The sequence below is a fragment of the Crassostrea angulata genome, chromosome 10 (assembly GCF_025612915.1).
Source record: "Crassostrea angulata isolate pt1a10 chromosome 10, ASM2561291v2, whole genome shotgun sequence".
Classification (NCBI taxonomy): domain Eukaryota; kingdom Metazoa; phylum Mollusca; class Bivalvia; order Ostreida; family Ostreidae; genus Magallana; species Magallana angulata.
The window spans coordinates 36,606,075-36,621,461 of record NC_069120.1 but is presented as its reverse complement, the minus strand read 5'-3'; the positions used below and the strand labels follow the sequence as shown (position 1 = coordinate 36,621,461).

The 15,387-nt window shown below is 34.5% G+C and overlaps 2 protein-coding genes across 2 annotated transcripts; one reads left to right on the top strand and one right to left on the bottom strand.

The window, feature by feature from the left end:
• Window positions 1–634: 634 nt before the first annotated feature.
• On the top strand, window positions 635–7,359 carry LOC128167157 (radical S-adenosyl methionine domain-containing protein 2-like). The gene is made up of 7 exons (XM_052832709.1): window positions 635–1,067; window positions 3,822–3,983; window positions 5,410–5,552; window positions 5,836–5,928; window positions 6,358–6,507; window positions 6,907–6,939; window positions 7,118–7,359. Exons 1-7 carry the CDS (start codon window positions 764–766, stop codon window positions 7,280–7,282), a joined length of 1,050 nt encoding a protein of 349 aa, XP_052688669.1. The 5' UTR covers window positions 635–763; the 3' UTR covers window positions 7,283–7,359.
• A 140-nt stretch (window positions 7,360–7,499) lies between these two features.
• LOC128167155 (probable E3 ubiquitin-protein ligase MID2) lies at window positions 7,500–12,758 on the bottom strand. Its single transcript, XM_052832708.1, has one exon. It carries the CDS (start codon window positions 12,329–12,331, stop codon window positions 10,199–10,201), a length of 2,133 nt encoding a protein of 710 aa, XP_052688668.1. The 5' UTR covers window positions 12,332–12,758; the 3' UTR covers window positions 7,500–10,198.
• Window positions 12,759–15,387: the final 2,629 nt, after the last annotated feature.

Genomic DNA, 15,387 nt, shown 5'->3' with positions numbered 1-15,387 from the left:
GACATTACACGTTTTCTCAAAGCCACTTTTAGCAATTAAAATATATTAATTAAGTAGTTTCATTATCTGTTTTTCAACTACGGTTTTAGATACATTTTACTCTTATAATTATATCCAATAGTATACAAAATCTATAAATAGAACTCGGACAATTAGGAGGCATGGTTAATTCCACCAGTATATAAATAGCACCGTTTTATGAAAACGATAGAAAATTCCAACTTGATAAGGTTAGTTATAAATATGCTACATGCAGAAACCACGTCTATTCCAAACAAACAAAGTGTAAACTAATGTAAATAAACTTTAATAAATGAAGATTGTCGTCAACATTCTATATCTCTTGTTGGGCATCTGCCAAGTTTGCTCGCGCTATTTCAAAAAGAATATATGCATTTGTATTTGAACAAATAATTATATATACGACTTTATCTATTTTATTTGGTATTGTATGAGATAAGTTCATTGATATCGCATCTCCAAAAACACTTAGCTTACGACCACTGTATGAAAACTAAAGAATGTAGTTGGTTATTTATACTTCGTTTGCGCGTGCACATCTATGTTATACTTTTCATGGAATCGAAAAAGAAAGTAGAAAAACGAAACGGAACATACATACATGTAGATATACTGTGCTATCTACAATTAGCTTTAGAAAAACCCATTTTGTTTTTAGAAAATTAGGCCGTGAATAATATTTACGTCTTGGCGGTGAATATATAAAATGATACTAGACCTTAAAACTCAGTAACTGATAAACATGGCTTTTACGCAGTACGTCAGCATAGCTACCATCCCGCTCTTGATCATTTTGAGTGCCTTCATTGCTGTATGGATTAAAAGCAGAAGAAATCGAAGACCGCCACAGATTCCGATAAATGTGCGAGTGGAGGATCAAACAACGACCAAGGAGGGGGAACCGTCACTGAAACCCATCAGTGTCAACTACCACTTGACCCGCCAGTGTAACTATAAATGCGGCTTCTGTTTCCACACAGCCAAGACTTCGTTCGTGTTACCCATTGAGGAGGCGAGGAAAGGACTAACATTGCTGAAAAATGATGGTATTATTTCTTTGTTATAGTAATACTTATATTTTTCGTGTGTGTGTGTGTATGTGTGTGTGTGGGGGGGGGGGGGGGGTCAGGGATTCGCCTGGCAGGGATTCTGTTGCATGTTGGAGCTGATTCTAAAAAGTACAGTATCTTATAAAGACAAATCTCGACCGAAAAATGGGTGGGGCGGGGTCTTTTAGGTTGTAAAAAATCGGCTTTAGTTTGCTTCGAGCTTTCGTTAATTGCGATACAATTTTCGAGAAAAATATAGCCGAAATAAATGGGTGGGGCTGGGGAAGGTTTGACGTTCTGAGTATAGTTAAAGTGAGAGGATAAGGTCCTATACACGATCCGTTTCACATAACGTTTTTGTTTTTAATAACGTGTTTGTTGTTTAAAGTTCGTCGCCATCAATTATGCGTGTTAATTTGTAGTCTATTAACTTACCGGTGTATATTACGTACATGTACATACGTATACTTCAGCAGGCAAAATGATCTCGCACAATATAGTGCATTATACATGATATTTACATGCATTTACATTTTACAGTAGTTTCTCCTTTTCTTATAGAACTTTTAATTTATATTTAGTTAAAAATCAATATCTGTGTAAAAATGTTTTGTTCAAGATCTTTGATAATTATGTAACTGTTTGCATATATCTACTGCTCAATCGCTCTAGTATAATTATTCTTACAATCGCCAGTTGCGTTCAATTATTACTCCATAAATGCAAGTGCTTCCAGTAAAGCTGCGGGAACAAACATCTAATTAAAATTGAATCTTAGATCCGCTCACGGATGATCGCTACGCAGCGATCGTACGTGAGCGGATCTAAGATTTTGACTTTGATTGATTGGATTAAAATCATGACCACAGGTCGGATATTTGCTAATAGAGTAATTTGCAATTAACAAGTCTATTTTATATTTTACTCGTATTGTTCATTTACCCCCCCCCCCCCCTAAAAAAAAAAAACCCACACACACTTATATACCCTTTTAAAAGAAAGAATCGTTCAGGGGTTAAATTAATCCTTTCTTTTTTGAAAATGTCTAATCAATATATCAAAACTGAAGCTTTTGTATCGACTTTGAATATTTCCTTATATAACCTTTACCGGTATATATTGTTTTGTCTCTTTATCATACCGGTTGGAAATATATTTTTTCCGTCTAGAAATTGAATATCCGAGGCGGAAAAAATGTATGTTAAAAGTAAGATAAAAACAAAAGCGATTTGAGTCACATTTTCAAACATTAGATATACCAGTATACTTGTTATATATTCTAAAAAAAACCTCATCCAAGAACAGATACTTTTTGATGGTTGTGCAGTAGTTCTATCATAACTCTAGAACCGTCTCGACTCTTATCGATTAGGATTAAAAATACGAAGATATTTGGATGTTATTAAAGATAATGAGAAATGGAAACACTTGTTTTCAAATGCACAGAATACAATAAGTACATGTATGTTGCATGAACCGTATCAAGAAACCTATTTGTATGTCGGGGTGTAAGTACATGTAGTGTTTCTAGCCCAGTGAGTAGAGTTCACTGATTAAATGGACCCTGGTTCCCGAAGCCTTCCGATATGTTTTCACAATCGAAAGGCATCGGGAACATATATCTAGATCAGCCATCCTAATGTCACCGATCCGGGTATCGCTAGTCTACTGAGTAGTCTTCACCGATCAAACGTACCTTAGTTCCCGAGACTTTCCGATGTGCCAACACCATCGGAAGGTCTCGAGAACTAAGCTAGACCAGGCCTCCATAACCCTGAATGTAGTTCGGCGTTCGGCTCAGTGAGTAATGTTTACCGTCTCTAGCCTAGTGAGTTGTGTTCACCGATCAAGCATCACCTGTTCCCGATGCCTTCCGATGTACATACATAATTGGAAGGCATAGGGTACTTACATGTAGCAAGATCAGGCATCCTAGCTGACAGTAAGTATTGTTCACAGATCAAGGTGTCCCTAGCCTAGTGACTAGTGTTCTTCGATCAAATGCACTGTGGTTCCCGAGGCATGCTGATGTGCTTGCACAATCGGAAGGCATCGGGAACTTATTTAGATAAGCCATACTAGTGTCACCGATCTGGGGGGGGGGGGGTACCTTTAGCCTATTGATTAGTGTTTACCGATTGGGGTAGCTCTAGACTGGTGAGTAGTGTTCACTGATCAAGCGAATTACTTTTTCAAGCAAATCGGAGGGCATCAGGAGATTAGTTTAGCCTATCAAACGTACTCTTATTCCCGATGTCTTCCGATGTGCTTGCACAATCGGAAGGCGTCTGGCACTTAGCTAGATCAGCTATCCTAGCTCAGTGAGTAGTGTTTACCGACCAGGGTGTCTCTAGCCTAGTGAGTTGTGTTCACCGATCAAGCATCACCTGTTCCCGATGCCTTCCGATGTACATACATAATTGGAAGGCATAGGGTACTTACATGTAGCAAGATCAGGCATCCTAGCTGACAGTAAGTATTGTTCACAGATCAAGGTGTCCCTAGCCTAGTGACTAGTGTTCTTCGATCAAATGCACTGTGGTTCCCGAGGCATGCTGATGTGCTTGCACAATCGGAATGCCTTCGAACTAGGTGTGATTAGGCGTCCCTAATTTAGTGAGTAGTGTTTGCTGATCGGCACCGTTGTTTTCATACAGTTGAAAAGTAATTAAGTGTCGTTGATGACCGCGGAAGGATTTATGTGTTAATTGTTAGATTGATTCAGATGATTGTATGATGAAACATTTTCAGGTATGGAGAAGGTCAATTTTGCTGGTGGCGAGCCCTTCATTGTCAAGCGCGGGGCTTATTTGGGGGAACTGGTCCGCTTCTGCAAGGAGGACCTTCAGCTGCCAAGTGTGACAGTGGTCAGTAACGGGAGTCTCATCACAGAAAAATGGTTCGAAAAATATGGTGAGTTTGATTATCATGTTTATATTCTATTGATGGATTGTCAAAGTCCGAAAAACCTTACTAGCTGCAAATGGGAAAGCATGCATGACAATGTGACAAGAGCGGATCGGGGAGTGGCGATGAGATGAAAAGGGGGGAAGGGGGGTTAAGAGTATGAATCATTCATTCGAAAATTTTCTCTACATTAAAAATAGAATCCTTTTTTTGGTTAATTAAACTGAATAAAATTGTTTTTATGCAGACATCGATGAGACTGAATAAAAATGTTTGGAAATGTCATAACTGGATGTAAAACCACTCATGTCCCGGCTTTCAGACACAATGCATGTTTTTAACTACAGTGTACTTCCAAAATGAAGAAAATGATTACAAAGAATCAATATTATTTTGTACATTAACAAGGTTATGGACATTAGGAACTTAGTAAAACAACAGAAAATTAACTAACCAAACTTGAGACATTTCTACATGCACCATGGTATAGTTTGGGTAAAGATGTATGGGTCTCAGTACATTTATATTAAAGCAAATATAAATCGTGAATTATCAGGATAGAATTTATACCATTATTCCAAAATATTCTTTAAAACATAAAAAAGAAGATTTTTTAACATCTTGCATGGGGATGTGTTTTGAATGGAACGTATCCTTTTCAATGATTAGATTTACATGGCGCCGTAAATTCTGGTATAATGGTAGGATGATATTGGAACTAATATCATTTATTCATAAATTTAACCTTAGGCAATACAGCCCATCAGTTTACAACAATCCATACAATACATTACAATACAAACAGACTCCTTGGAGTCTAAAATGGGGGGTGAAACCCCTCGTCAAGTGTTCCACAGTTCCACAGTTCCACAACAAATTAAATGCATTACTGACCGACGCAAGTTAAGAAACAGATTCTAAGTAATAAAAGCACCAATTTTTCTTGTGATTTTAAAAGCATGTTTTCAGGAGAGATTTATCTTCCATGATATTACATAATAAAAATTGTAAAACTGAATCTTAAGGGGAATATGAGAAAGAGAATAGGTGTCAGATTTTTGCATAGATGAATGCAGATTGATTTCAATGCAGAATTTGAATGCCGTGTTCTCTAATTTTTGGCATTCAAGTTGATTTAATACATGTTTTAGTTGCATGATTATGTTACAATTGGACAATGTTTTATTTTGCTCTGAATTCTAGAAGGGAAAAACTCATCTACTAACATTTATCAACTAAATGCATTTGTTGAAAGGAAAGTTGTTCACGAGACTTGATTTCTGACTTTTTTTGAAACTTCAATGCGACCATGAAAAAAAGTGTCCTACTTTTTTTCTTTTAAAAGAAACTCAATCTTCAATATCTGCTTTTGAATGTTCAAAGTGATTTAAATCGATACAGCTTTAATGCTATATAAAATCGTTAACTGCAGGAAAATACCTGGACATTTTGGCGGTGTCATGTGACAGCTTTGACCCGGAAACAAACCGACTAATCGGCAGGTGTCAGAACTCTACCAAGAAGGACCACTTGGAAAGTTTGTACCGAGTTCGCGATTGGTGTCAGAAATATGAGGTACCTTAAAAATGCTTTTATAAAAGAAAAGTAGAATTCAGATTTAAAAAATCGGAAGAGAGGGCTAAATAAATGCAGCTACATGTAAATATAGACGTTTTTACTGTATCCTTATTTGTCACAAGACAAGATCTACTTTAAAGTATTGTTCACTTATCAAATTACATCCTACAACAGGAACTTCTACTCATTGCCATTGTTTTCTGAGCGTCAATTTTGAATGTTTTTTCCTGCATATATACACACCTCACAATAATTGTATCCTATATTTTATTTTTCCAAGGTTGCTTTCAAAATCAACACCGTGGTCAATGTCCACAATAAGAATGAAGACATGAACGCTTATATATCGGAACTGGGTCCCTGCCGCTGGAAGGTAAAACTCCCGACAAATGAATTATGATATTCTATAAGTAATACGTATTAATTCTGCTCAAATACTGTCTGATAAAAAATAAAAGTTATGAAATGGTTAAGCTGCAGTGCCGTTTGTCATTTTAATTACGTTGAGTAATGATCACACATTTAGTTCAAATGTTATCAGCGCTCTACTACAATAATAACAACTAAAACGTGTTTTTTTTTAAAATAAGGAACAGTATAGATGTCTATGCAAAATGACAACACTATCTTGAGAGTGTTATATATACTGACTATGGGCGCATAAATGAAATTTGTATTGCAAAAAATATACGGCTGAATTTCCATATTTTGTAATCTATATTTTATACATCAAGCATGCACAAATGTCGTTAATTTTCTTATTGATTTTACAGGATTTGTTTTCAAAATTCTTCTTGTACAGGTTTTTCAGTGTCTTTTGATTGGCGGAGAGAACGCTGGAAAGGATGCAATCAGAAACGCGGAAGGGATGGTCGTGACGTCACAGGAATTCAAGGACTTCTGCGAACGCCACAAAAATATCACTAGTTTGGTTCCAGAATCGAATGAGCAGGTAATTTTAATCATCCAATTATCAATATTAAAACAGTGACGAAAATAGGGTTAAATATATATATATGGTTTTGATTTACATACTCTAAAACCATTTATTATCGTGAAGGTAAAATTTCGTGGTTTGAAATACTAGGCACAGTGCTATTTGAGTTATGATGAATGCATGTAAAACATTAAGGAGAAAAAAAAGGAAGTGAAATAAAGTATGTCACTCATACATGTAGGAGATTTCACTAAGGGAATGTCAAAATTTGCTTGTAAGGACGCACAACAAATTTTTGAGGGATAAAATTCCATCGTATAATTAATATGTATTTCAGTACTTTATTTATATCGAGAGCTTGTTACGAAATGGTTTTTGCAAAAACAGTACTGTAATTTATTTTTTATTTTGCAGATGAAAGACAGTTATCTCATTCTTGACGAATACGTAAGTTTTTTAATATTTATACATTAAAAAAAAATACCGATAGATATTTAAAGACGAAAGACAATAATTTGTGTGTGCAGATTTTGACGTAATTCTTGCTTTACGCCTATCCAATGATATATATAAAATAGATAAAAAGTTGTAGACCCCGTTGATATAAAATAGTTTGATTTTGTAGATGCGGTTTTTAGATTGTACACGGGGAAGTAAAGACCCCTCCCGCTCTTTGCTAGATGTCGGGGTGAAAAACGCCCTCAAGTTCAGCGGATTCGACGAGAAAATGTTTTTGAAAAGAGGCGGGAAATACACGTGGAGTAAAGCCGATATGAAGCTCGATTGGTAATCCTGGGGGCCGTTTCAACAAACAAAATTAAGATTTCGATTTGTCATAAGACAAAAAAAATTATCACGATATCTATTTTTAAAAAACCAATTGTATTGTAAATAGGCCAGTCTCAATCTTTAAAAAAAACACAACCTACAAACCAAACAGCATTGATAAGCTTTAAGTTTAACATCGTTTAATAAGAAATCGGTAGAGTATATTGCTTTAACTTTAAAAAAAAAGTATCTATTTGTCTCCACATCATTAGTTATTACTGTTTTTCCTCAATTGTAAAACAGCTTTGAGGACATCTCAGATTTCCTTGAATGCACTTAGGCCTACATGTTTTTCGTACCCTTTTCAACAAATATTAATGATTGCGTTGATATAATTCATATTTTATATATACAAACGCAAAATTAATGCATTTTAATCACGCATTTTCTGTAACCGAATCTGTTCCCATTTAAAACAGCAACAATGTTTAATTGGTAAATTTAATTTATGATTCAATTTCCGAGCGTAAACGGTTAAAAAAAAAGAAAGATTTGCAAGATTCATTAAATTTAGGATATATTTTTTTTTATGTCATTCTCAGAAATCTGTTAGAGCTAAACTGTTTTTTATTTTTGCAAATGTGCATTGATAAATATTTTTGTATATTTGTGACAGTAAGGCCCATTTATAATAACCCCCTTGACTCTAACCGCTACCGAAAATGGTTTTTTTTATAATATTTCTACATGCAGATTAGAATGTTAATATGAAATATTAACAAAGGTTTTTTTATCCCAACATTTCTTGTATTTGTATACTCGAAAATTAGTTCTTGATTTGACTCGATACATGGAATCATAATAAATTAGGAAAACAAGAGTTAAGGTGGCTATATACACCACTTTTTGATGACGCAGTACGCAAAAAAGTAAATCTGGAAACATGCATTTCCGGTACTGGCTGATTTAAACTGAGGCGAATTGTATGGGAACCGCTCTTTTGAAAAATTTGTTAAGTGAATAGATTTTATTTGATAATTGGAAAATTCATTACTTACAAGTAATGTAGTACGTGAGACCTTCACGATTTATCGAAATAAACAATAAAATCAAGTATAAATTTTTAAAGAGTTTCTTTACCACCACCGATATGTCACACCGTAGCGCAGTGGGTTAGTGGGTTCACTACAAAGTAGGAGGTCATGAGTTCGATTCCCGTTGAGAACAACAAATTTTTTAACTTTCCAAACATTTCTAAAACGTATTTTTTGGTTGAATACCGTGAAAGAAAATTCTAAACCGGTGAAAATATTTCAATTATAATATACTTTAATGCACATTAATATCGACACCTAATGGGGATGAGAGGGTTGCTTTGAATTTCTCTCAGGTTGGGATACATAAATCTTATTAGCCTAGTCAATGTTCCCCTTTATTTATTTGACTTAGTTTTGCATTAAAGCGAATATATTCACTTATACAGGGCAAAGTCTATAATGAAATATGTATTGTATTTATCATTCCAACATTATATTTAGGAAATTTTCTTCAACTCAGAAATGAAAAGTCCCCAAGGTGTTTGGGCCTTGGGACATAGGAACGATAACCCTTACTTGAGGAACTTTCATACCAAATAAAATTTAAAATATTTTTTGTGTTTATTTCCAATGGTTTTCATTCAATTTTTTATGTCACATTTATTAAAATACATTTTCTTATAACATCAAGCAACTTTTTCAGATGATTTGTCGACAGAGTAAGAAAATATTAAAAATTGTGTTTTGGGGAAATACTAAAAAAAAATTGCAATAATAACATTTTTGAATGTTAAGAAGTGTTATATATTTTTTTATGTGTCCAAAGGAAATATCCATCATATGACAAAATAATTTCTCTCAATTTGTTGATAGCTGTCTTTTTAAAAAATATTTTACAAAAACACGAAAAAACATTAAAAAATTCTTTAAAAATACCTATAGTATCCCTATCGTCATTTTAATATTTGATAAATATATGTTTTGTGGTCTTCTATTGAAAATTGGAATAAACTGTGGGTGTATAGAGCCACCTTAAGGTTTCTTTTTTTATTTTGGACCTGAAAGATATATATAAAAAGAGATTCCTTGAGTTTACTAAGTATTCATAATCCGGCCCATTTTTTATCAAATGTAATGCTATTTTTTGTGTCAAAAATTATTTTAATTTTTTTGCTTGTTATTGTTATTTTTATATTTTGTTACATTATCAAAATTTTTAAGAGTGATTTTGTTTTCTTTATTTTATTTGTCCATCAAACTGTCACATGCACTTCATATTGAAATGCGTGTTCTGATATTTCATTTAAATTTTGTTTATATTGCATGATATAACCATATTTATCAAATTAACTATTTTATTTTAATCATTACATTTTTCTTGTGTGTTGTTATCACAGAATAAACCTCAACTTTACTCAGTCATATTATCTGCTTAGAGTTGTCTTTCTTGCACTATTTACGCGACTTCCAAGCTACAACACATTTTAATTACATACATTGACGATATTGGATTAAACATATTATGCTTGCATTCAAACATAAAAATTAAAGGTCAAAAAGGTCAAAACACAAAAAGAGGGGTGCGGTGGTATAATGCGTATTGTTCATCGTCATACACACTCTTGATTTAGAACAAAAATGTTTTGACAATTGTGAAAAAATGTTTTGATGGTATGGATGGAGTGTTCTGTATATACGGAAGATATGTAAGAAATTATTCCATGTCAAATCCTTGATGAAATATCGAACATTTAATCCAAAAATGTGCATACTAAAATGAATAATACAGGTTATTCAACTATCGAAATAGTATAAACTTTTTGGCGTTTTTTGAAGTACGGATCCAACATTTGTCAAACTTCCATCTGAATTCTTGGCGACAAAGTGCATCAAATATTTTTTTAGCTCATACTATACAAAAGAATAGTATCACAAGCTTCAATGGATTGATTCGTGATAAAGAAGATGTTTTTCAGTCGAGGATTAAAGCAGAGCTTCACGGGATATTTCACGTTGTCGATGATGACTTGCCGTTTTGTGAAGTTTTCTGTCAGACGGAGGACCACGCTAGCGCCATTGCTGCAGACGTACACGTTATTGTTACCATCTACCTCCACCCCAGAAACTCCTTTCAAATTAACTTTGTCTTGGAGAACTAATTCTATGGTTTGGTCCGAGTTGACAACCAGTAGCATGTTTTGTCGTATGTCGGTGACGAAAAATCTTGCGTTTTCATCCGGACGGGACGAAATGTAGTACGGACTTCGAAGTTGGTTCATTCCTGTTTTGTCTTCATGCAGAATTTTTAAAATTTTCCCGCGTTTGTCGATGAATTTGATGGCTGCCTTGGATTTGCCCATTTCGGAGCAAGTGACGATGAATATGTCTTTGTGGAATGCGATGCCTCGACAAGCTCCGTAAGTTTCGAAGTACCGAACGGGTGCGATGCTTTCCCGAATTCTGTAAATACGGACTTTCTTCCGGTGTGGAAAGGTCACGGCAATATGGTCGTCATCAGTGGAAGTTATATCCCATGGTGCATCGTACTTGACGTCACCACAACTCAGATTATGTCTAAATTTTCCTTCTTCATCAAAGAGCTTTAGATTTCCATTTTCGTTGTCAGCTAAAACTATGTTTCCCTTTCCCATATAAACTGCTCCTGTGAAATTGCAAACTTTCGAATCGGACGCGATACTGCCATTGAAATTGAAAAGTCTTTCTGCGATGTTCGCCGATTTTTTGTGCTTTGGAGGGTCTGCAAGTTTAATTTTGTTTTCATTAGCCGTCAAATGACCGATTTCTTTTCCATCTAAAGCATTTTCTTCAAATTCAGAGGTAAAGACATAGCTATACGATGTTTGTTTATTTGCGGTCGTGTCAGATACGAACTCGGCTTGTGTATACCTTTTTAATTCATCTGTTATTGGAGCATGGTAAAGCATCTGTCCCTTTATATTTCTCTTCACACTAGCTTCAAGCTTTTCCTTTCTGTGTGCCATTGCCCTTACCATTTTTCTGTAGCGCGCTATCTGTTCATCCAACAAATCCATCTCTCCTTCGTGGACTCTTTCTATTTGCTGGGCTGCCTTCGATTCCATGGAGTCCAGAACTGCTTTGAAATGTCTCACTTTCGCATTTACTCTCGCGATGATCTGCCTCTTTTCTTTGGCCAGCTTCTTCCGATTTTCGTCTTTGAATTGGATGACGGAGTCTGCATACTGGATACACTCCTCGACTTCATCTACAAGCTTATCAATGTTGATCCCGAGATCTTTTTCGATGTCCACTTCGTCTACATCCTTCACGTTTCCACATTTACGGTGATCCAATGCAACGCAGGTCACGCACACAAGACAAGCATGGTCCACGCAAAACAGATTTAAGTCTTTTTCTGTATGCAGAGAACAAGCACCGGTACCCTCTTCGTCGTACACGTGTTCAGGTTTCAATGAAAAAATGTCAACAATATCGTGATTTTTCAACAGTTTCATGCTTCTATGTTGGTCAATGCAAAATGCACACAGCCCTTCTTGACAATTCACACACCAATGCGAAGCCGCTTTGAGGGCCTCACCCTTTCCCTGGCAAGGTTCGCAAAATCTCACCTGAAATGTTTTGTCCATAAAATTCCTGCTAGTAACAGGACGAGGGGAAAGCTGGAGTGTTGCGTTTGGAATCTGCAAAGTGTTGCGAGCACTTCGAGAACTTGGCAGATCAGTTGCCAACTTTGAATTTCTTCGAGACAAATCCTGAAGGACGAAAGAAGAATATCCTTGTGATTTTTGAAACAAGGAAACTGTCGAATTAGTATCATTGAACTGGGGGATGGGTTCCCGGCAAACTGGACAAAGTACTTCGATATCCGGAAGTTTTCTGTTTTGCGAAAATCCGGTAAAGTATGATTTAATGCATGATTCGCAAAATATATGCGAACATGGCAAGGTGCTTGGTCTCTTCAACCCTTCTTCGCACAAAGGACAAACCAGCAGCAGATCTCTCCCCGAATCGGTGAAGAGGGAGGAAGACGACATTGGTATCACGGTGTATAATTATAGTCCATGGTAAAAAGTAACGAAAATTTCAAAGTATGGACATTGGTCTGTTGTGGTTTTAAAACAGTTCACCGTAGAAAGAAATCATTATTTAGAACTTTAACTTTTTTTATTTAAAAATGACAGTGTTACTAATCATGCGGTTTAATGAGCATGCATAAAAGAAGTTTAAAAACAAGACGCATTGTATGACAGCTGCATGGTCTTTGATATCCTGGACGGTTTAATGTAAACAATTTGGTGGGAAGTTCTAATAAGAGAACAGAATAGAATGTGCAGTTATATATTAATCATTTAAAAGTACTAGTCAGCCATTTCAATGCTTAACAAAATTAAATTAAAAATTACACTCATACAATATACTTACATGTAGTATTATTGATTGATACCCTAGTAATTAGCAAAATGAAATGTATATCATGTTCAAACAAAAATTATCTGATTTATTTCTTTGTCTATTCTACTTATACCTATTCCGTGATGACCATATTTATTTTGACCAATAGAATGATGAATGTGTTACACCTGTATTTATTTCCATATAAATTACAAACGGTATAATCGGCATATCTATATATGTAGATCTGATTTTAACAGCGTTATTTTTCATTAACAGGTTACCAAATGTATGATTCAAAGGAAAATAAATGGAGAACTACGAATTAATTCTGTATTAAATTATATTCGTAAAAAAGATTTTTAAACATTTGATCTCTCTCTCTCTCTCTCTCTCTCTCTCTCTCTCTCTCTCTCTCTCTCTCTCTCTCTCTCTCTCTCTCTCTCTCATATCCGTCATTCATGCATTTGATTTAGCGCTCATGAATTGGTAAACCTACTTCTCAACATGTGGTATACGCGTACGGACAGTTGACATCAGGTCAATATTCGTTTCTGGTAATTATTATCGAAATTTTCCAAAATGCGCACCTGTTCAGTTTTTACCCGGCAAAACCAGTTAAAAATTCAATGTAACGTGTATAATTGATTGTACGATAGTCGTAATTTATCCCACGTGCTTTTGAAGTCAAATTCAACATGAACCACTATCCATGCGAAATGGTCTAGCTCGTGATAATGTGTGAAAAATATGATATAAATAATTTGTTGAAGCGTGTTTCTAGAAATTGATTCATCGAATTGTCATGGATGTATTCTCAGTAATAGTATTAAAGCTACATGGTTCTTAGAAATACAAAACGATAGTGAAAGACAATGCTTCCTTATTTTATTTTTTATTCAGGAAATTACTGCTGACTAATTTCTGAATTGTAAGGAGCAAACGAAAAATTTATCTAAATGCAAAAGAATGCTATCAAGAACGGATGTTGATTACAAACTATTCAACACAAACAATCTTTATTTATATAAATATAAGATGTAATTGAATAAAATGTTGCTTATACCTATGAAGTAGTTTCCCTCTTTTAACACACTTTGACGATAGTGTTTAGCTATTCAAGATTACATGTTATCTATTTATGTACCTCTTACAAAGTGTAGAGTAGATATATTGTTATTTTCCTCAAATACATGTACTATTATATATAGCGGATAAATTGTAAAGCTGTTTATAATATCTACAGACTATACACATGTATATTCTATAACGATATCTGTTCCATTATACTTATTGATTTAAAAATGAATCTGACACGTGACATCGGGGGAAGGGGGCTGTCCATCTTTCCCATTTTGCTTTTAAAAAAGGTAGAAGTCAAGTGCCTTTCTCCAGCTTCTTGTAGTGAAGATAAAATATAAGTAACGAAGAAACACCTCTTCAGATTTAGGATCATATATAAATTATATATAACTTTTTTAGTGGTTGTCTCATTACTTTAAAATAGATACTACGTCCATGTAAATCGATGGATAAAGCGTGAGATAGATATAGATAGATAAATAGATTGATAGATAGAGTGGGGATAGATAGATAGATAGATAGATAGATAGATAGATAGATAGATAGATAGATAGATAGATAGATAGATAGATAGATAGATAGATAGATAGATGGATAGATAGATAGATAGATAGAATGTAAACTTCTTGACCGTTATATTTAAAGAGTAGAAAATCTTAAAAATTATTAAGTTTTCTTTCATTTATGCATTAAGATCAGCCACAAATAGTTTTCGTTCATAGATACTATTAATATTGTCAGCATCGGTCGGGTTTAATATTTAAATTTTGAATCTTGTTTAGATTATATGCATGGGGTTACCGCGTGTGTCTTCATTGATGGCACACTGAGAGGAAATTCAGTAACATCTTCCTTCGTCAACGCTTCATTTCAAATATATATTTGATCTCCAAAATTGTACATCTTTTAAAATGAAAACTTATTATGCATTCGACACTCAAAATGTATGAAAAATTAACTTGAAATCTGTCTTCAAATGATTTTGTAATTCCACAAACTTATAAAACAGCGGGGAATGTTGTAATTAGCTCGTTGGGAGAAAATTCTTAAAATAATTTAATTTAAAACGTATATTTTCGAATAATTCTACGTACAAGTACTTGAAAAATTAGGTATTACAAAATAAACTTGCTTTTTGAAATTAAAAAAAAAAAGATGCGCAGGTAAGTGTGTGGTTAATAGACTGACGTATTTTGTTTTATTGCAAGAAAGAATTAAAAATGTTGATATCTAGTTGAAAGCGCAGTAGCCGAGGGTATGCTGACTTCACTAACCACTCAACAGAAAGAATTGGCTCGTCCCTTCGGACAAGATATTAGGATCTCACGGGGTGCTGGTGCCCCATTCGACGTGTCCCTCTTTAAGAATTAAAACTTCAAAAGATTAAAATGGTGGATTAACGTAAAGGGGGCGTCTTAACCGCATGCAATTATAAGAAATAGACCAAAATCTTTAATCTCATAACCTGTGGGATCCGCCATTAATTCATTATTTATCAAAAAAGCCTATTTTTTGTGGTAAGTAGTTGCATCATTTCTTGTTTACTAGCGATAGAAGTTCCTTTTTTTCATAATTAGGGAAAAGGCAAACTCTAATCAAGTTGTCAATCTACTGA